This window comes from Marmota marmota, unplaced genomic scaffold (assembly GCF_001458135.2).
Source record: "Marmota marmota marmota unplaced genomic scaffold, marMar, whole genome shotgun sequence".
NCBI lineage: Eukaryota > Metazoa > Chordata > Mammalia > Rodentia > Sciuridae > Marmota > Marmota marmota.
Window position 1 is genome coordinate 16,285,019 of NW_025999960.1, and position 20,282 is coordinate 16,305,300.

The 20,282-nt window shown below is 35.4% G+C and overlaps 1 protein-coding gene across 15 annotated transcripts in view; it reads left to right on the forward strand.

Moving 5' to 3' along the window:
• Window positions 1-20,001, forward strand: part of Larp4 (La ribonucleoprotein 4) — a 65,927-nt gene extending 45,926 nt beyond the window's left edge. For 7 of the 15 annotated variants that reach the window (XM_048802707.1, XM_048802708.1, XM_048802711.1 and 4 more), the window contains exons 9-17: window positions 2,143-2,355; window positions 2,720-2,823; window positions 4,091-4,135; window positions 9,460-9,672; window positions 10,748-10,796; window positions 13,955-14,116; window positions 18,894-19,018; window positions 19,117-19,285; window positions 19,367-19,992. In XM_048802707.1, coding sequence (XP_048658664.1) covers window positions 2,143-2,355; window positions 2,720-2,823; window positions 4,091-4,135; window positions 9,460-9,672; window positions 10,748-10,796; window positions 13,955-14,116; window positions 18,894-19,018; window positions 19,117-19,285; window positions 19,367-19,414 — 1,128 coding nt within the window. In that variant the 3' untranslated portion in view covers window positions 19,415-19,992. Of the gene's footprint in view, window positions 1-2,142; window positions 2,356-2,719; window positions 2,824-4,090; window positions 4,136-9,459; window positions 9,677-10,747; window positions 10,797-13,954; window positions 14,117-18,893; window positions 19,019-19,116; window positions 19,286-19,366 lie in introns of those variants that run through there. The other 8 variants (XM_048802721.1, XM_048802710.1, XM_048802709.1 and 5 more) reach the window with 8 other exon arrangements.
• The last annotated feature ends 281 nt before the right edge of the window (window positions 20,002-20,282 follow it).

Genomic DNA, 20,282 nt, shown 5'->3' on the forward strand with positions numbered 1-20,282 from the left:
ATTCACTTAGCAATTCTTTGTTACATAACAAATTAGATGTACCTTTAGTTTCCTTTTTCTTGTAACTTACACAGATTAATTTTTGTTTTAAATCTAAGCACATGTGGGCTGGCTGAGGTTGTGGCTCAGTGGTAGAGCGCTCACCAAGCATGCCATGAGACCCTGGGTTCGATCCTCAGCACCACATAAAAACAAAATAATGTGTCTACCTAAAACTAAAAAAACACATAAATAAATATTTTTTAAAAATCTGAGCACAGGGGCTGGGGATGTGGCTCAAGCGGTAGCGCGCTCGCCTGGCATGCGTGCGTCTCGGGTTCGATCCTCAGCTCCACATACAAACAGATGTTGTGTCCGCCGAAATCTAAAAAATAAATATTAAAAAACTCTTTCTCTCCCTCCCTCTCTCTCTCTCTTAAAAAAAATAGATTTTATTTAAAAAAAATCTGAGCACATAAACACAGTATGTTAAATACTAATATTTGTATATCCAAGTGTCATATGCCCATCTTACAATAGCCTTACTACATAAACTTTTCTCCTCCTTACCTTTTCTTTTTCTCCCTTAATAGTATATTTTTGGAAATCACTCCAAAATAGTATGTAGAGAAGTACCTAAGTTTCATAGTTGATGAATATCATGTGCATACACCATGATTGATGGACTGTTGAATTGTTCCTGTATTTGTGTTGTGTTTTAGAGGAGGATTATTTTCTCTTTTTTTTTCTTTTCTTCTTTTTTTTAATATTTAAAGTTTTTTGGTTATAGATGGGCACAATGCCTTTATTTTTATTGACTTATTTATTTGATTTTTTTTTTTTTTTTAGTTGTAGTTGGACATGATACCTTTATTTTATTTATTTATTTTTATAAGTAATTTGCTGAGGATTGAACCCAGTGCCTTGCACATGCTAGGCGAGTACTCTACCACTGAGCCCTAGCCCAAGGAGAATTTATCTTCATTTCCCATTCTGTTTATGATTACTGTTCTTAAATAGCTATGTGCATTTTTTCTTCCAGTTTTTTAAAGGTATAATTGACATTGTATCCATTTTTCAGGTACAATTTTATATCATAATAAGCATATGCATTATGAAATGAATAAATCAGTCTAATAACATCTGCCTTGTGTACTTATTTTTTGTGGTGAGACCATTAAATTTAATTTATGATTTTATAAAAATAATTTTATTTTTTTTTAATGTATGGGGGTTTCCTTTGTTGGTTTTATTTTGAGTTTTTGTTTGGTTTTTATGCTGGGGATCAAACCCAGGGTCTCACACATGCTAGGCAAGTTCTTTATCACAAAGCTACACCCCCAGGCGTATTTTTAACTTGTAAGGGCCTTTTTCAAACTGTTTTCCATAATGGCTCTACTAATTTAGGTTTCCACCAATAGTGTTCAAGAGTTCTTTCTCTACATCCACTTCAATACTGGTCTTATTGAGAACAGCCATTTTAACAGGTATATGGGGTTATATTGTGATTTTAATTTTCATTTCTCTGATCATTAGTGATTTTGAGCATTTTTTTCCTAGATGTTAATTATTTGTATATTGTCATGGTAGGATTGAACATGGTTTCTCTAGCATGATAGTCAAGTGCTCCACCACTGAGATATATCCTCAGCCTTTATAAAGTCTTGAAATGTTCTAGACAGTTGACTAGACTGACCTTAAACTTGGAATCCTCCTGCGTTAACCTCTGTTAGTTGCTCGGATTACAGGTGTACACCACTGTACCTAGCCATATGTGTTATTTAATTTCATCTTATGAGCTAGGTTTAGCATCTGTTTCATATGTTTGCCTTTCATTTTTGTTAATTCTGCTCATTTCTAACCCTAGTAGAGTTTTTGAGCTTTTTCATGCCTATTTTTACAATTTATGTATTATTAGAGATATTAGCACTCTTTGTGTTGTAATTAGTTTCACCTTTCAGACTTTTCTATTTAACCTTGTTTATTCTATTTTTTTCCTGTGTACAGATTTCTTGTTAATAAAGCTGTCAGTTTTCTTTTGTTCTACTGACTCTACAGTAAACAGAAATAGTGTAGTCAAATAATATGTGTTAAATGTAAATTTAATATATTTGTTAAAATATACACTTGAGTTTTATTATAATGTGCTCCTTTTGCTTCTAGGCAAGGATAAAAGCCATCAATACTTTTTTTGCTAAGAATGGTTATCGATTAATGGATTCTAGTATGTATAGTCAACCAATTCAAACTCAAGCACAGTATGCCTCACCAGTCTTTATGCAGCCTGTATATAATCCTCATCAACAATACTCAGTCTATAGTATTGTGCCTCAGTCTTGGTCTCCAAGTCCTGCACCTTACTTTGAAACGCCGCTGGTAAGTGAGATACTTATAGGATAATAAAACAAAAATTACAGGATTTTTAATCCATCCTGAAAATTGAAGAAATAGGCTGGAGTAGTTAATTTGTGTTGCTATTTATTACTTTGTAGCTTATAAGTCCTTACAGGGTTTTAAATAGTTTTAGTGTTATGAAACTTTGTCAGAGAATAATATTCCTTATTAAGTAATGAACTACCAATTATTCATAAGTCAAGTGGTATATGATGTGAATATTGCAAAAGTAAATAAATAAAATATTTGGCTTAAAAGGAGGCTAAGCTCAATAGATTTCTGTGATCCTAATCCCATTTTTTGTCTTTACCATTGATATTGTTTAAACATTAAAATTTTCTTCTAGGCTCCCTTTCCCAATGGTAGTTTTGTGAATGGCTTTAATTCACCAGGATCTTATAAAACAAATGCTGCTGCTATGAATGTTGGTCGACCATTCCAAAAAAATCGGTAAGATAACAATCATAGCTGAAATTTATTTTAAACAATTCCTAATTGTTCTTAATAAATTACTGCTGTTAATAGCAATACTCATTGGCAGACACAATAAAAATGTTTGTATATTTATTAATACATATGAATGATTCAATCTAGAATTGTGCCTAAATGCCACTCAGTATAATAAATGGGTAACATTTTGGAAAATCTTTGGGGTTAGAAATGTGGAATGTTGTGATACGTATTATTTCAGATTCTGAAGAATTAACTTTGCACTAGGACTTGTGGCACATATTTGTAATCCCAGCTACTTGAGAGACTGGAGATTAGAGATGCGGGTAGGGGATCTCGAGTTGGACGCCAGCCTCAGCCACCTAGGAGACCCTATCTCAAAAATAAAAAGGACTGGGGACGTAGGTCTCAGGGGTAGAGCACCCCTGGGTTCAGTATCCCCCAAACACACACACACACACACACACACACACACACACACACACACAAATAGCTTTTAAATCTCAGACTATGTTCCTAAAGCCTCACTTTTTTTTTGGTGAGGAGAGGGTCCAAAGTATACTGGGGATTGAACTCAGGGACACTCAACCACTGAGCCACAGCCCTATATTTTTGTTGTTGTTGTAGATGGACAGCATGCCTTTATTTTTCTCTTTTCCTTAAGATATTAACAGACCTTTATTTTATTCATTTGTTTATATGCAGTGCTAAGCATTGAACCCAGGGCCTCACACATGCTAGGCAAGTGCTCTGCTACTGAGCTACAGGCCCAGCACCACAATCCTATTTTGTATTTTATTTAGAGGTGGGTTCTCACTAAATTGCTTAGTGCCTTGTTGTTGCTGAGGCTGCCTTTGAATTTGTGAAACTCCTACCTCAGCCTCCTAAATCACTGGGATTATAGGCATGTGCCTCCACACCCAGCAAGTCTTACATTTTTATCTTAATTTTTATAGCACTGACGATAGGTACAGCTGTTTTGTAGATAATAAATTATTAGGGCTCCTGTTTACTATTTTACAGAAGATTGGTAAGTATATTAAGTATTTTTCTTTATATAGATGTCAAGTGATAATATTTTTTATGTTACTATGGCTTTTGATAGTGAATAATGAGCAAAGAATAAAAGATGGTTTAGAATTAATTACTAGTTTTGCCCTTTTGGTGTGTGTTTGTAGTGGGGGCTACTGGGGATTGAACTCAGTAGTACTTAACCACTGAGCCACAACCCCAGCCCACTAATGATTTCTTTTCATTGATTTTTCAGTCTCTTGCCGGATCCGATTCCCCCACTTGATTCTTCTTTGGCAAGGTGACCACATAGTATATTTCCAAAATGTCGTCTAATAATTCAGTCCTTTTTTGTGTGATTTTTCTGAAGTGTGCTTTATTAGAGAAAGTAGTGTTATAGTATAAAATATGTCTGTCTCAGTGCATTCTGGAAGCATTCATTCTGGCTCCCCTTTAATGGTCACAACTTTTGGATGCCCTTTGATGCTGTTAAAGCATTTGAATGGGTTTCCTGCTTAACACAAAATAGAAATGACAGTTTTCGTGCTGCTTTAAAGTAACATAATTTTTTTAAAAAAATATTCTGTGAAAGCTTTTTTGGTGATATGAAAGTGGTGTATTATTTTGTTTCTGCATTCAGTGTTTTTGATGATGATTATGAGGATTTTGGTACCAGGGTTTAAACCCAGAGGACTCCTACCACTGAGCAATATCCCCAGCCCTTTAAATTTTTATTTTAAAAGAGTGTCTCACTAAGTTATTGAGGCAGACCAATGCTGAGCCACTGGGATTACAGATGGGGACCACCATTCTATCCATGGCCTTGTATATGCTAGGCAAATGGTCTCCCACTAAGCTACATCCCAGTCCTAAAGGTAATTTTTAAATGCTAGAAAATGTGTATTACATAAACACATTTTTATTCAAGTTTCAAATGGCATCTTTTTGTATATTAATAATGAAGGATACTTCCAGGTAGAGTCATGCACAACTATGGTCCCAACTACCCGAGAGGCTGAGGCAGGAGTATCACTTGACCCCAGGAGTTCAAGGCCAGCATAGACAACATAGCAAGATTCTAGCTCAGGAAAAAGAATAATGTAGGGTAATTTACAAGCAGTACATTGTTTGTAGATCACACTTTGTTTAGTAATTATAGCAATTACCTACAAAATTCAGTGTTGTTATGATATAGGAATAGAAGTATACATACTGCCCTGTAGTCACCATCCTGTTGTTTGGAAAAGATTGATTTCCAAGAACACACAGATCTTTGTTATGATGTAATTTTAACTCACTTATAGATGAAGAAAATAAGGCTGAAGAAGATAAATATCTTGCCAGTCTTATGTGGCTCTTACCACCAGGACTAAGACTTTCCAAACATCTTTCTCCTCTGCCATAAACTGACAAAAAGTTTTTTCTTAAAAGTTTCAAGCCAGGCGCCATGGGGCATGCCTGTAATCACAGCAGCTCAGGAGATAACAAATTGGTCATGATTAGAGGTAGTAGATCTGTTTAAAAAAGAAGTAGTACGTGTTGATTCCCCATATAGTTCTGAGGCAGGAGGATTGTGTGTTCAAAGTCAGCCTCAGCAACTTAGTGAGGCCCTAAGCAACTCAGTGATACCCTGTTTCTAAATAAAATATTAAAAATAGCTGGGCATGTGGTCCAGTGGTTAAGCGCCCCTAGGTTCAATTCCTGGTACCAAAAAATAATATTTCCATTGGAGGCTGGGGTTGAGACTAAGTGGTGGAGCACTTGCCTATCATGTTTGAGGGCACAGGGTTTGATTCTTAGTACCACATACAAATAAATAAAGGTATTGTGTCCATCTACAACTAAAACTATTTTTTGAAAAATATTTCCAATAGAATAAATCACAATTGCTGGGTGTGGTAGCACACACCTGTAATCCTAATACTCCTGAAGCTGAGGCAGAAGGATCACAAGTTCAAGGGCAAGCCTTAGCCTCTTAGTGAGGTCGTAAGCAACTAAGCAAGATCCGGTCTCAAAATAAACAAAAAGGGCAGGGGATGTGGCTCATTGATAGAGTGCCCCTGGGTTCCATCCTTAGTACTGCAAAAAGAAGAAAAAAAAATCAATACAATTTCTAAATTCTCTCTTGAGAAGATAACAAATTGGTCATGATTAGAGGTAGTAGATCTGTTTAAAAAAAAAAAAAAGTATGTGTTGATTTCCCCATATAGTTCTTTGAAGGTGTCATTTCTGCTTTAAACACTTTAAGTAGAACAGATATTTGTTATTAGGTAGACTAAAAGCTATTTTTAACTGATCGGGCTGGTGCTGATCTTTTCAGATGCTCATGTTACAAATAAATAAAGGTGGGTGTCCTGTCTTACACCTGTAATCCCAACAGCTCAGGAGGTTGCAAAAGGAGGATTGTACATTCAAGGCCAGCCTCGGTGATGCCCTAAGCAACCTTGTCTCAAAATAAAGAATTAAAAAGTTTAGGGATGTGGCTCAGTGTTGAAGCGTCTTGGGCATTCAATCCCTGGTTCCTTAAAAATAAATACGGGACTGGGTATTGAGGTTGGTGATAAAGAACTTAGCCCCAGGGCTAGGGATGTGGCTCAAGCAATAGCGTTCTTGCCTGGCATGCGTGCGGCCTGGGTTCGATCCTCAGCACCACATACAAATAAAGATGTTGTGTCCGCCGAAAACTAAATTCTCTCTCTCTCTATCTCTCTCTTAAAAAAAAAAAAAAAAAGAACTTGGCCTGGCATGTGTGAGGCCCTGGATTTGATCTCTGGCACTGCCAATGTAGTTAGTTAATTCTTTTAATATTTATTTATTTATTTATGCATTACAATTTTTAATACACCTTTATACTACAATTTATCATATCTGTATATAAGGTATGTTGATACCAAATTCACATCTTCATACATGTATTTTGTATAATGATGAGGGTCTCCTTTCACCATCCATGCTATTCCCCTTCTCCCTCCCTTTCCCTCCCACCCCTATTTCCTATCTACAGGTAATCTTCCTCCCTTGCTGTCCCTCCCAACCCCATTTTGAGTCACCTCCCTTAAATCAGAGAAGACATTTGGCATTTGTTTTTCGGGGGATTGGCTAACTTCACTTCAGCATAATCTTCTCTAATGCCATCCATTTCCCTGCAAATGCCATGATCTTATTCTTTTTTATTGCTGAGTAATATTCCATTGTGTATAAATGCCACTTTTTTTTTTTTAATCTATTCATCCACTGAGGGACATCTAGGTTGGCTCTAGATGTGAATTGTGAATTGTGCTGCTGTAACCATTGATGTGGCTGTGTCCCTGTAATATGCTGTTTTTAGGTCCTTTGTTAATTTTTTTTTAAATGTGGTGGGTTCATTGTTCTTCCTTTATTGTCCCCATTTTGTCTACTGTGCCTTGTTGGTGAAAGGGATGACATTTACAATAAAAAAGCCAGGAAAGGTAGTCACCTTTATTAAAAAAAAGAGATTCACCTATGGTTTTGAGCATATAGGCAAGTTTATTATTATTTTGCATGTTTTTCAAAACCACAGTATAGTTTTTTTCCATGTATTTGAGCAACAGTGGTTTTGGTTTGTTTTTAATTATAAAAATAATACGTGAGTACTTTTTTCCATATTTCTGCAAACATTACAAATGAAACTAACTTTTTGACCAACAGTATAATACTTCTTTTGTTTATTATATGACGTGACAGCTGTCAGGCTTTTGTACCATTTTCCTTTAAATTAATGTTAGCAATCAAAGAGGAAGTAACTATTAGAGCCATTTTACAATTTTGGATATAACTTTGAGAATAGCCCAATGATGATCACTAGTCCTACTTAGAGAGAATAGGACTAACTTTCAAAAATCCAGGCATTTTTCTATCTTTCTGTCACTTCCCCTTTTCTTCTGGCTTTATCACTTCTTTCTTCATTCTCTTTTCTGTTGCCTGGATTGAGATCGTAAGTCCCTGTCAATGAAGGGTAAGATTATGAGATCTGAGGGCTGTTTAAACTATAATAATAAAATAATTTGTCCATTAGGCTTATTGGTATACAAGGTGAAAATTGGTGAATGATAGTTTCTGAACAGATATGTAAATAATCTATCAAACTCTTGAGGTCATTTTCAGATATGCTAGATAATAAATATTTTGGAAAAAACTGATAAGTGACATACTGTAATTTTTATTGCTATTGAAGAACCTATTTTTGCCAGGTGCAGTGGCGCACACCTGTCATTCCAGCAGCTCAGGAACCTGAGGCAGGAGGATCACAAGTTGAAGGCCAGCCTCAACAACTTAGCAAGACCTTGTCTCAAAATAAAAAAATTAAAAGAGCTAAGGGTCTGGCTCCGTGGTTAAATACCCAGGTTTAAGCCCCAATTACACCCCTACCTCCCTACCCAGTCTATTTTCACTGGATATGTTGAAGCACAACTATAATCCTAGCAACTTCAGGAGGTTGTCATGACACATGCCAGACTGTTGGTTTTATTTCAAGTTCAAGGTTAAGCTCTACAACTTAGCAAGATGCTCATCAAAATAAATTCTCTGAAGTGTCATTGTAGCTTGATTTTTATCTTAAAGTTTAATAGTAATAGCCTAATTTGTCATGGTCTCTGGAGAATAAAATAGCTCTATGTGCCATTTAAATTAATGTTTAATTTTGGGGCTTATAAATGATTTTCAGTCCCTGTTCCAAGAGCTTAGGAAATTGGCAAAATGTTATTAATATTATCAGTTTGTATTTATGAAAACATTATAAAAGATTGTAAGTCATGGGCTAATACAAATCTCACGCTTCCTTGTTATTCTGTTGTAGAGCCAAGATCCTCAGTTGCTTAGGCGTACTTTAGGTGTTTGCCTTGTTGATTAAACTGCATCTTTTCTCTGTTATGCTACCTTAGCTTAATCTATTTACAGATTTTTTAGGAAGTTGGATGCTCCTAGTTTTCATCCAAGATAAAAGCTATTTTTGCAGAAGCAGGGTTGGGGGAGGCAGTGCTTTTTAACATATTGTATACCTTAATTCATGACACATGCCAGACTGCTGGCTTTATTTCTCTGTAGTTTTCTGTTCCACATTTGGATCTTTGAGCAACTGATTGCATTTGGTGAAGGCTGAGATTTTAGTATGTCTACTGTTTCTTATCCTATTCATTGTCATTCCCATAAAGAGACTTTTCAAGCTTCTTTACTAATTTTCTCCTATGAAAATTTAATATTACAGATTATAGTATATCTGTGTAATGTATGTCTATGCCTTACACATAAAATGAGTGCGAATTTTTTTGTTCCCCCACCACAGCCACCACCAATTTTTACTTTCATTGGTGGTTTTCCCCTTATTGAGAGTTCATGGCACAGATGTTAAATTTTTAACCTGGCTGATATAGGTATATCAAGACAATAGTTTTTTTTTCTTCTTCTTCTTTTTTCCAAAGAACTTTGGATTTTCTCCCAAATCTCTCCTTGAACAAATTTCTTTAACAGAAATCCTTTTGCCTTTTGAAAATATTATATGTAAGAAATAAAACAGGTAACATTTTCACTATATGACAACCAGAGTACAAAGAAAGGTTTTTTCTGTCTTGATACATCTTTTGATGTATATGATCTTATTTCTTATAGTGTGAAGCCTCATTTTAGGTCATCCAGTGGTTCAGAACATTCAACAGAGGGCTCTGTGTCATTGGGGGATGGACCATTGAACAGATCTAGTTCAAGGAACTTTCCACCCGAACGGCATAACCCTACAGTAATAGGGCATCAGGAGCAAACTCACCTTCCCAAGGAGACTCCTGTTTTACAGATGGAACAGAATGGGGACTATGGTAGGGGCAGGTAAGAAAATATGGGTGTATGAAAATTCTTTGATCACAATACAATCATTCTGTGTATTCAAAGACCATGACTAATGATTGATGTTGTTGGTTTAACAATTATTTGCATGTGGTTATGGAAATAAACAGTTTATCATCGGTTAATAATTTTTTAGATTTTTGTTGTTGTTGTTTCTGTTGTTATAGTACTGGGAATCTAACACAGGGCTTCATGCTTGGCAAGCATCAGCCACTGTAATGGCTAACCTCAGTGGGTGTTTACTGGTTTTGTTTTTGTTGTTAATGTATTTAGATGTAGGTGGACATGATACCTTGATTTGCTTATTTTTTATGTGGTGCTGAAGATCAAGCCTAGTGCCTCACATGTGCTCAGATGCACTCTACCACTGAGCCACAACCTCAACCTCCCAGTAGTTTTTTAAAAATAATTAAGAAATATAGAGTATCCATATAGAATAGCTATGATCAGAATTTGGGGGTGGGGTACTGGGAATTGAACTGGGGGGGGGGCACTCAACCACTGAACCACATCCCCAGTCCTATTTTGTATTTTATTTAGAGACAGGATCTCACTGAGTTGCTTGGCTCTTCATTGCTCAGGCTGGCTTTGAACTTGAAATTTTCCTGACTCAGCCTCCTAAGCCACTGGTATTACAGGCATATGCCACCATGCCCAGCCACTATGATCAGAAATTTATATTTTGAAGTTCTTTATAGTTGGCCAAGGAGAAGGCAGCTTAGAAAAATAGGCTATCCATCTTTGTGCCTTAGGGTTTTAGTTATTCTAAGTATAACCTGTAGGAATGGGTTTTATAGTGCCTACCTTGCCTAAATTAAACTCTGATATGCTTCTGGTATGGAGAGAGCAAAAAAAATAGTAAAAATGAACCAGCTAACTGGTGGTGGAGCTTTTGGTTATATAAGCTCAGATTGCTTTCAGAAGACTATATCTTTTAATTTTGGTGGATTTAGATTTAGAATATAAGTTAAACTAGAAATCTCTCCATTTTTGTTAGATTGTGTATATTTGAAGAATCTTACAAGTTGTCCCCAACACCTTCTTTTGTTTTTAAAAGGAGAACTATTTTCAGAGGTCGAAGACGACGAGAAGATGACAGAATCCCAGTGAGTGTTTTTAACCTTTAATTACATCTTTCTTTTTGTTTGTTTGTTTTGTTTTCTCTATTGTGATTTACTATGGCATTGACTTGTGGTCTGCCTTTTCATTGGTTTTAGTATTTAGTAAAGGAAAATAGAAGCTGGGTGAACCAACCCCATGAGAGGCTAAGACAGGGTTGCAAATTTGGGGAGGTGTTTGGGTTTTTTCTGTTGGCTTTTGTTTTAAATATTTTTTAGTTGTAGATGGACACGATACCTTTATTTTGTTTATTTAGGTTTTTTTTTTTTTTTTATGTGATGCTGGGGATCAAACCCAGTGCCTCATGTATTCGAGACAAGCACTCTACCCTGAACCACAACCCCAGGCCTGTTTTTGGGTTTTGGTTTGGCGGGGCGAGGCCGGGGGGTGGGTATTGGGAATGGAACCAGGGGCACTTAACCACTGAACCATATCCCCTGCCCTTTTTATATTTTAATTTGAGACAGGGCTTGCTGAGTTGCTAAAGCTTGCTTTGAACTTGTGATCTTTTTGCTTCAGCCTCCCGAGCTGCTAGGATTACAGGTATGTGCCACTGCACCGGCCAGTGTTGCAAGTTCAAGACCAGCCTCAGCAACTTACAGCTCATCTCAAAAAAATAAAAAGGGCCAGATATAATGGCACACACCTGTAATCCCAGCAGCTAGGGAGGCTGTGGCAAGAGAATTACAAATTTTTTTTTAAGTATTTATTTTTCAGTTTTCAGTGGACACAACATCTTTATTTTTATGTGGTGCTGAGGATGGAACCCAGCGCCCTGTGCATGCCAGGCGAATGCGCTACCACTTGAGCCACATCCCCAGCCCGGTTACAATTTTTTGATATTCTCTTTTCAAAAAAATTATTTGAATACCTAATATATTTTTTAAAAATATGAAAGATTTATTGCATTATTTATGGATATTTAAGTAGCTCCAGTCTTTTGATAATATGGAATTATCATTGCATTATTTATAATATCATCATTTCTCATAGGTATGATTATATCTGAAGGAGAATCCCTTGGAGTGGCTTTTCTGGATCACAATTCAATAATTGCTGCCAGATAACCTTCTGTAGGAGCTGTCTTTTTTTTTTTTTGCTTCCATGAACAACAAAGTTTCTTTTATCTATAGCCTAATGCAGTATATGTTTGATTAATTGTTTTTTATCAGAGAGGGGATAGTATTTTTTTTTTTTTAAATGCCCCAGGGCTTTGTGAATGCTAGGCAACACTATATCAACTGAGCTACCACTGAAGACACATCCACTGAGCCACATCCCTAGCCCTCCTTCATTCTTTTTTTTTTTTTTTTTTTAATATTTATTTTTTAGTTGTAGTTAGATACAATGCCTTTATTTTATTTAATTTTTTAATTGGGTAATTATCTGTCTATTGCTGATTCTTTTATATATCATGTTTGAATTTTGTCGAGTTTCAATTACTTATTTTTATTTCCATTATTTGTTCTTAGTGAATTTTGCATTGTCTCTAATCTAGAGGCAAAAAGAGTTGAGGAATAACGGTGCATGGAGATTGGGTTGGGGATGTGGCTCAGTGGTAGTGTCTTTTTGGCATGCCAACACTGCCAAAAATAAGAATTAAAAAAAGCATGGAGGCCTCAAGGATCCCCCACCCCAGATTTATAGATGTATCATAAATGTGTAATACAATGCTTATTTTACATGTATGTTTTACAGTGAAAAGGAATAATATTCAAAGAAGAAAATTATTGCATTAAAACACCAAGAATAGTCTTTTAAGTGGCCTTCAACATTTGAGGAAGAGAGAGATTAGATCTCTTTAACATGTTGAAAATGTCTGGATTAAGGACAAATTGTTGGGGTGAAGGAAAAGATGATAAACACACCTTGTAGTATAAGAGGGGAGAGGTCTTAGCTAGAGGTCCTAAAATTTTAATATTTGTAAACTTTCACATAGTAATTGAAATAATAAGAGATAAAATTCTCACAAGTTACCCTGTGAACAGTAATAAAAGAAGTCCAAATATGAAACTTTGGGGAATGTAATGTGGTAGTGACTTTTGGACTAAAAGCAAGAGTTTTTAGTATGTTGTTTGAATTATCCCAAGTGAAATCTGAATGTAAAAAGAGCCTGGGCTGAAACTATTTAAAATGTACAATTCAGTTGTGCTGCCATGGCCACCAAAAGGGAAAAGGATTGTTTTAAGTCTTTTCTGCTTGCCAGGCTGCCAGAGCCAGCCTCACCAACTTAGCGAGCCCATAAACAACTTATCGATAGGCTGTCTCCAAAGGGGCTGTGGGTATGGCTAAGTGGTTAAGTGCCAATCCTAAGTCAAAGAAAAAAAGGAGAGATATAGCTGTTCGTTCACATATCGGTGTATCTGAACCCATGAATGATGGATAACCCATGGAAAATGTGGAAGTAAAAAGAATAGAAACCAAAATTTAACAAATCAGAAATGAGAAAAGCGCACATGGTTTTCAGATCTGAGAAGAAACAAAGAGAAGACCACTAAAGCTAAATAAAATAAAATAAAATAAAATAAAAATAACAAACTCCCAGAGCGAGGGTTTTAGCTCAGTAGTAGAACACTTGCTGAACATGTTTGAAGGCCTTCATTTGATCATCAGCATTGCAAAAAAGAAGAAAGTACACTCCCAAAAGAAAGAAGGGCAATCATGCCACATGCTATATAATGAAGTCAGTAAAAATAGTCTGACTTCCAGATTTTTGTGGTGAAAGGCATTGACATCTTGTGCAGTTTTAGTGGAATGTTGAGTTCAGGGTCAAGGGAAGAGGGGATGAGATAGAAAGTGGAAGAGTCTATGCTATCTTCCTGTCTTAGCCTTAGAAGTTTCTGGGATTACCAGCATGCACCATCGTTCCTGGCTGTTCTCCATTAGGATAGAGTAAAACTGATGGAATGGTAGGATTAGGGTTTTTGTTTTTATTTTTATTTATAGAATGGGGAATTGCAAACAGAAACTGAAGAACAGTAGATATTGGTTCAGAATTTTAAGGAGTGTGGCAGTTTGCAAAAGGAACAGAAGAGAGAGCTATCTAAAGATAAATAGGCAGGCTGGGATTGTGGCTCAGTGGTACAGCACAAGTATTAGAGAATTCAATAGGCATATGACCTGTTTGATGATTTGTGTCTTTTAGAGACCCCATCCTTCAACAGCTGAAACAAAGGCTCCTACACCAAAGTTTGACTTACTAGCTTCAAATTTTCCTCCATTACCTGGAAGTTCATCAAGAATGCCAGGTGAACTTGTTTTGGAGAATAGAATGTCTGATGTTGTTAAAGGTGTCTACAAAGAAAAGGTAATCACTGAAGAATCAATGTGATTCTCTCACTTTCTGGAACTGTGTTTATGGGCATTGTTTTCAGGGCTATTATTTTAAATTTTATTTATACTTAGTATTTCTATCATAGTTTTAACTTGTGGAGTTTTCAGCATACCTTATTTTAAAGGACTTATAATAAAGTTGTATTATACAAGGTCAATAAAATGTTCTTTGACTCTTACATGTCTTTAAAGTCAATCAGCTTAATAAGTCGAAAGCTGTATTTCCACTTACTACCCTATAATTAACTTGATAAACTTAGCCTTTGAAATAGTGGAGAGTAGATATCAGCAAGTTATACTACTACATCCTACAATATTTTTGAGTGTAGACCTCTTCATATTTCTTTAAAAAGTAAGATTTTAGACATTGTTAGATTTACATTCTAGAGCTAAGGAAATATATATAGCTCTCTTAAATAAACATAAAAATTTTTCCCATCTTCCCAGTATATTGGGCTTCATCATTTATGAGATATCATCAGTTATAAGGTGCCCATTATTTCAGTATCTAAGTAAAAAGCATCACCAGTAGACTAAAACATGCTGTTATTTGTAAGCCATGTCTCAGTATTACATTTTTTAAAAATATATTTTAGGGTTTTTGTTTTAAGGTGGACACAATATCTTTTCTTTTTATGTCGTGCTGAGGACTGAACCCAGTGCCTCATGCTTGCTAGGCGAGCGCTCTGCCACTTGAGCCACAACCTCAGCCCCGCTTTTTTTTTTTTTAATAAATGATAGATTAGGGCTTGAGTTGCAATTCAGTGGTAGACTCACCTAGCACGTGCAAGGCCCTGGGTTTGATCTTCAGCACCACATAAAAGTAAATAAATAGGTATTGTGTCCAACTACCAGTAAAAAATAATAAATATTTCTTTTTAAATATTTTTTTTTAGTTGTTGATAGACCTTTATTTTTATTTATTTATATGTAGTGCTGAGAATCAAAACCAGTGCCTCACACTTCCCAGGCAAGTGCACAATTGCTGAGCCACAGCCCCAACCCCAAATAAATATTTTTTTAAAAAACATAAATGACAGAGTACACTGTAATTATTTTCTTTTTCTTATACATTCTCAGTGGCCTGCTATATGACTGTTTCTTGGACTTCCTTCACCATTATTATTTTTTTAATTGTTTTATTTAACTACAGGACAGCAGTGGAAAGCATTACAATTCTTATTACACATATAGGACACAATTTTTCATATCTCTGTATTCCTTCACCATTTTGTTAAATTTTCCTTAGTCTCCTTTATTGGATCCCCTTCTTCCTCTTTTTATTTTCCTATATTATGACTGGTCACATCTTCTAGAACTTCCTGAACAAGTGGTCATGAGGTATAAATTTCTAAGTCTTAGATTCTGTAAATGTTTTTCTGCTTTGATACTTGGTCTATAGTTCATCTTTTGATAGTGTTCTCTGTAAGAAATTGTTTTCCAGCTGGGCACGGTGGTGCACACCTGTGATCCCAGCAGCTTGGGAGGCCAAGGCAGGAGGATAGAGAGTTCAAAGCCAGCCTCAGCAATTTAGCGAGGCACTAAACAACTCAGTGAGACCTTGTCTCTAATAAAATAGAAAATAAAGGTTAGGATGTGGCTCAGTCGTTCAATCCATGGTACCACTCCCCACACACACCCCCCCAAAAAAAAAATTTTCCTTTTTCTACTGTCAGCCCTCATTTTAAAATATTTTGAAATATGGTAGTTATTTTATTAATTCTAAGATATACATTTTTTTCACATTTTACCATCTTTAAAAATTAGACTGTCAGCCAGGCGTGGTGGTACATGCCCATTTCTCAGCAGCTCAGGAGGCTGAGGCAGGAGGATTGCAGGTTCAAAGAAAGCCAGCCTCAGCAACTTAAGAGAGGCCTGGGGTATCTCAGCAAGACCCTGTCTCTAAACAAAATGTAAAACAGGACTGGAGATATGGCTCAGTGGTAAAGTGCCCTGGGTTCAATCCCTATTACCAAAAAAGTAATTAAATAAATCAGGCTAATAATTAAAATGTAAAATGTATCATGGTTTAAGTGGCAGTGTTTTTCTGGGCACCTTATAAAATAATGATTTGTTTTATAACTGATAACTTCTCAGATTTGGTGAGACAGACAGACACATACATTTTAAAAGAATAATAATGAAGTGTACTTACCCATGTACTCCCAACCTACAATTGTGGACTGTAAATGCCCTCAGTATCTTAGAAGCAACATGTGTATCCTCTTCCTGTTTGCGGTTCTCCTTCCCCCCCTCTTCTGTTTAGATATAACTTTGTGATAATAATTTTCTTTTCTAGTTTACCATTCTGGATTGGCAAACTTTTTCTGAAAAGGGGTAAATCGTAAATATTTTAGGCTTTGTGTACTACTTCTTGGTTTTATGTATGTATGTATATATATTTCTGCAGCCCTTTATAACTTAAAAGAGGGGCCTACCAAAAGGTTGCAGCTCTTAGTTTGCCCTAAACAATATAATGTGCATTGTGCCCATTTGTAAATATCTAAATGAAATTATGTCTTCATTCTGCTGTTGATGGAAATTGTAGCTTTCTGTTTGCCAATATAAATAATGCTCTTAAAAATATTCAAATCTTTATATGAACAAGAACGTCTAGGATGTATATATAGAGAGAGAGAGAGAAAGAGAAATGAAGTTGCTGGGTCTTAGGGTGTGTTTTTGTTTTAAAGTTGAGAATCAAAAGTGTTTGGCATATTCTCAGAGTTTTGTCTTAAAAATTCATGTAAATTCTTTCACTTTAATGATTTCTTTTTATTCTTCAGTGTCTAGGTAAAAGCAGGTTCTTAAATTCAGATATAATCATCTTGTTGAGAAAATCATCCAGCTTCCATGGGTTTTTTTTTTTTTTTTTTTTTTTTTAAACCTTTTTAGTTGTAGATGGACATAATACCTTTATTTAAGTCTAGGGGCTTTGATTTCTGTAAATTTTATCTTTCTTTGAAGGTAATTAGAGCGTATTTTATTTTTCTCTGGTACTTCATGATAATGGGTCTTTGGTGTATGGCTCTTTTTCATTCATTGGTAGACTATCTATCTGGAAACTCTTGTCATATCATGCTGGGGAATTCATTTAATTATTTCTTTCATAAATCATTCTTTGTCCTTTTTTGAACTCTTAATATGTTATTAGAACTTTGTATCTTGTTTTGGTTGTTATTATGATTTTTATTTTTGTTCTCAACTATGTTTTCTACAAAGTGTTCCTAAATATTCCCCTCTAAATCTATTATATCTTTTATTTCATTCATCAGTTTTAAATTCTGGGCCTTGTTTTTGTTCCTGTTGGGTTTTTTTTGTTTTGTTTTTTGTTTGTTTGTTTGTTTTAATTGGTAGTCAGGCATGGTGTTACACACCTGTAATGCCAATAATTCAGGAAGCAGGCAGGAGGATGGCAATTTCCAGGCCCATCTCAGCAACTTAGCAAGACCCTGTCTCAAAATACAGTTTAAAAGATCTGGGGATATAGTTCAGTGGTAAAGTGTTCTGGGTTCCATCCCCATTATTTATCAGAGAGATATATATATAAAATATACACACACATATTTATTTTGTGGTAAAATACCTGCAATATAAAATTGCTATCTTAGCCATTTCCAGTGTATATGTAGTGGTTAAGTACATGCACATTGTTGCATTGCCAGTCTGTAGAATTCATCAAATAAAACTAAAACTGTATATCCATTGAGCTTCTTCCTGTTTCCTTCAACCCTTAACCCCTGGCAACTATATTTCCACTTTGTGTTTCTATTGACTCCTCTAGGTACCTCAAATAAATGAAATCATACATTATTTGTCTTTTTGTGACCTGGTTTATTTTACTTAGCAGAAAATCTTCACTTTGAAGCGATATAAGTACATCATTCCTTTTTGTTTTTGTTTGTTTGGTAATGGGGATTGAACTTAGGGATGCCTTTTCACTCTGCTAAATCACTAGCCCTTTCTTAATTTTGAGACCGGGTCTCAGAGTTGAGCTTGTCTCAAACTTAAAATCCTCCTGACTCAACCTCCTGAGTCTTGAGATGAAAGGTATGTGCTTCCGTGTCAAGCACTTCATTCTTATTATTGCCAAACAATATTCTGTGTTTTAATATACCACATTTCCCCCCCCTTCATCAGTTGATGGACATTTGGTTCATTTTCACTTTGGGGTTATTATAAATGATGCTACGGTGAATATAAAATTTTTTGTATTGGCTGGCATTGTGGCTAAGTGGTACAGCTCTTGCCTAGCATGTGTGAGGCACTGGATTCTATCCTCAGCACCACATAAAAATAAGTAAAATAAAGTTATTGTGTCCAACTACAACCAAAATATATATATATTTTTTTTTTTTTTTAATTGTGTAGACCTTTTTTTCCCCCTGTCTATATGAGATAAGACCTGATTTTATTTCTCTTAGGTATGTATATAGAAGTGGAATTGCTGGGTCATATAATTATTTAATTTTTTGAGGAATTGCCATTGGTTTCTAAAGCTGCTTCATCTTTTTTACATTGCTACTTTCAATGTATGAGAGATCCAGTACCTCCATAATCATCTCCAATATTTGTTGATTTCTGTCTTTTTTATTATAGCCATACTAGTAGGTATATAAGGGTTTCTCAGGTTTTGATTTTCATTTCCCTAATTGCTAATGATGTTGATCATCTTTTTCATGTGCTTATTGGCCATTTGTACATCTTATTTAGAAAAATGTCTAAATGTAATTTTGAATATCTGTTTATTTAAGGATAATGAAGACTTGAGAGTTAGTTGCCCAGTACCTGTAGAAGATGAGCAAACAGACTGTACTTCTGCCCTGCAACTCAGTATGAGTACAAATCCTCCATGTACAGCTGAGCTTCCTGCATTAAGGTACAAGTTTAAGTATAAAAAATCTTTAGCATGACTTTTTCTTCTCATTGGTAGTTCAGTAATTCTTGTTCTCTAAATCCAAACTCTTTTTTCCTTAGCACAACTCAGAAAGAAAAGGATCCAATAGAGGAATCCAGTGTTCAGAAGGATGTTCTCAATCAGATGACTATACCAGTTTCTTCCCCAAGCACTGCAAAGACACCACAGGCAAATACTGCTTCACCAAGTAATAGTAACACAAATGCATCCGGAGCTGTGACCATACAGGTAACTTGGAAGAGTTTAGTTTATGTTAGAAAAAAATTTAATAGATTAAAAACAACTTTTTTTCACATGGTACTTTATTAGAGCAAGAGTCATTTGGAAGTAGCTCGAAGTAAGACTGGCTACATCTGAAAGAAATTAAAGGAGTTAAATGTCACTATGAAGAAATGGAAAGTTTTAGTCATGTTGAAGAGCGAAGAATTTACTATTCAGTTTCTTTGGGTTTGTTCGTTCTTTTCCTTCTGCTCATAGCAGAAAAGCATCTCATCCAGGTTTTGGTGAATTTGCCAGTTTGGGGCTATCATAAAGAGATTTGACCCTGTTAAAATTCATCTTGTTGTTTATGTGGCACTGATAAGTCTTTGAAAGCCATTAGGGACTATTCCTACTTGTATTTCAGTACCAGAATCAATTTCATAATTTTTTGTATTATTTCTTCAGTTGTTGATACATCTTTATTTATTTATATGCAGTGCTGAGAATTGAACCCAGTGCCTCATACATGCCAGGCAAATGGGCTACTGCTGAGCCACAGCCCAAGCCCCCTCAATTTCATAATTTTATGATTGGGAAAATATGGGGTGGGGGACACAAAATTTACCTGTAATATTTTCACTGATACAACTAGTAGCATTTTAGCACAGCTCTTTATATTTTATAGATTAGAACATTATCTTGATGATGATAGTAATAATGTTAGAAAAGTATGATTTCTGCCAAGATTCTTGAATGTTCCTTCTCAGGGTTCTTTATACCAAGAGGAGGGGTTGGATCCATTTTATTTCATTGCATATATATTTCTTAAGTAAAATAATTAAATCATGGATCAATTTCTAAGACTTCTTTTTTTTTTCTTTTTGTGGTACTGGGAATTGAACCCAAGGCCTTGTGCATGTGAGGCAAGCACTCTACCAACTGAGATATATCCCCAGCCCTGACTTCTTTTTTTCAACACTTTTTTTTTTTTTTTAAGTTTATACTAATCACTTTAACAGCATTA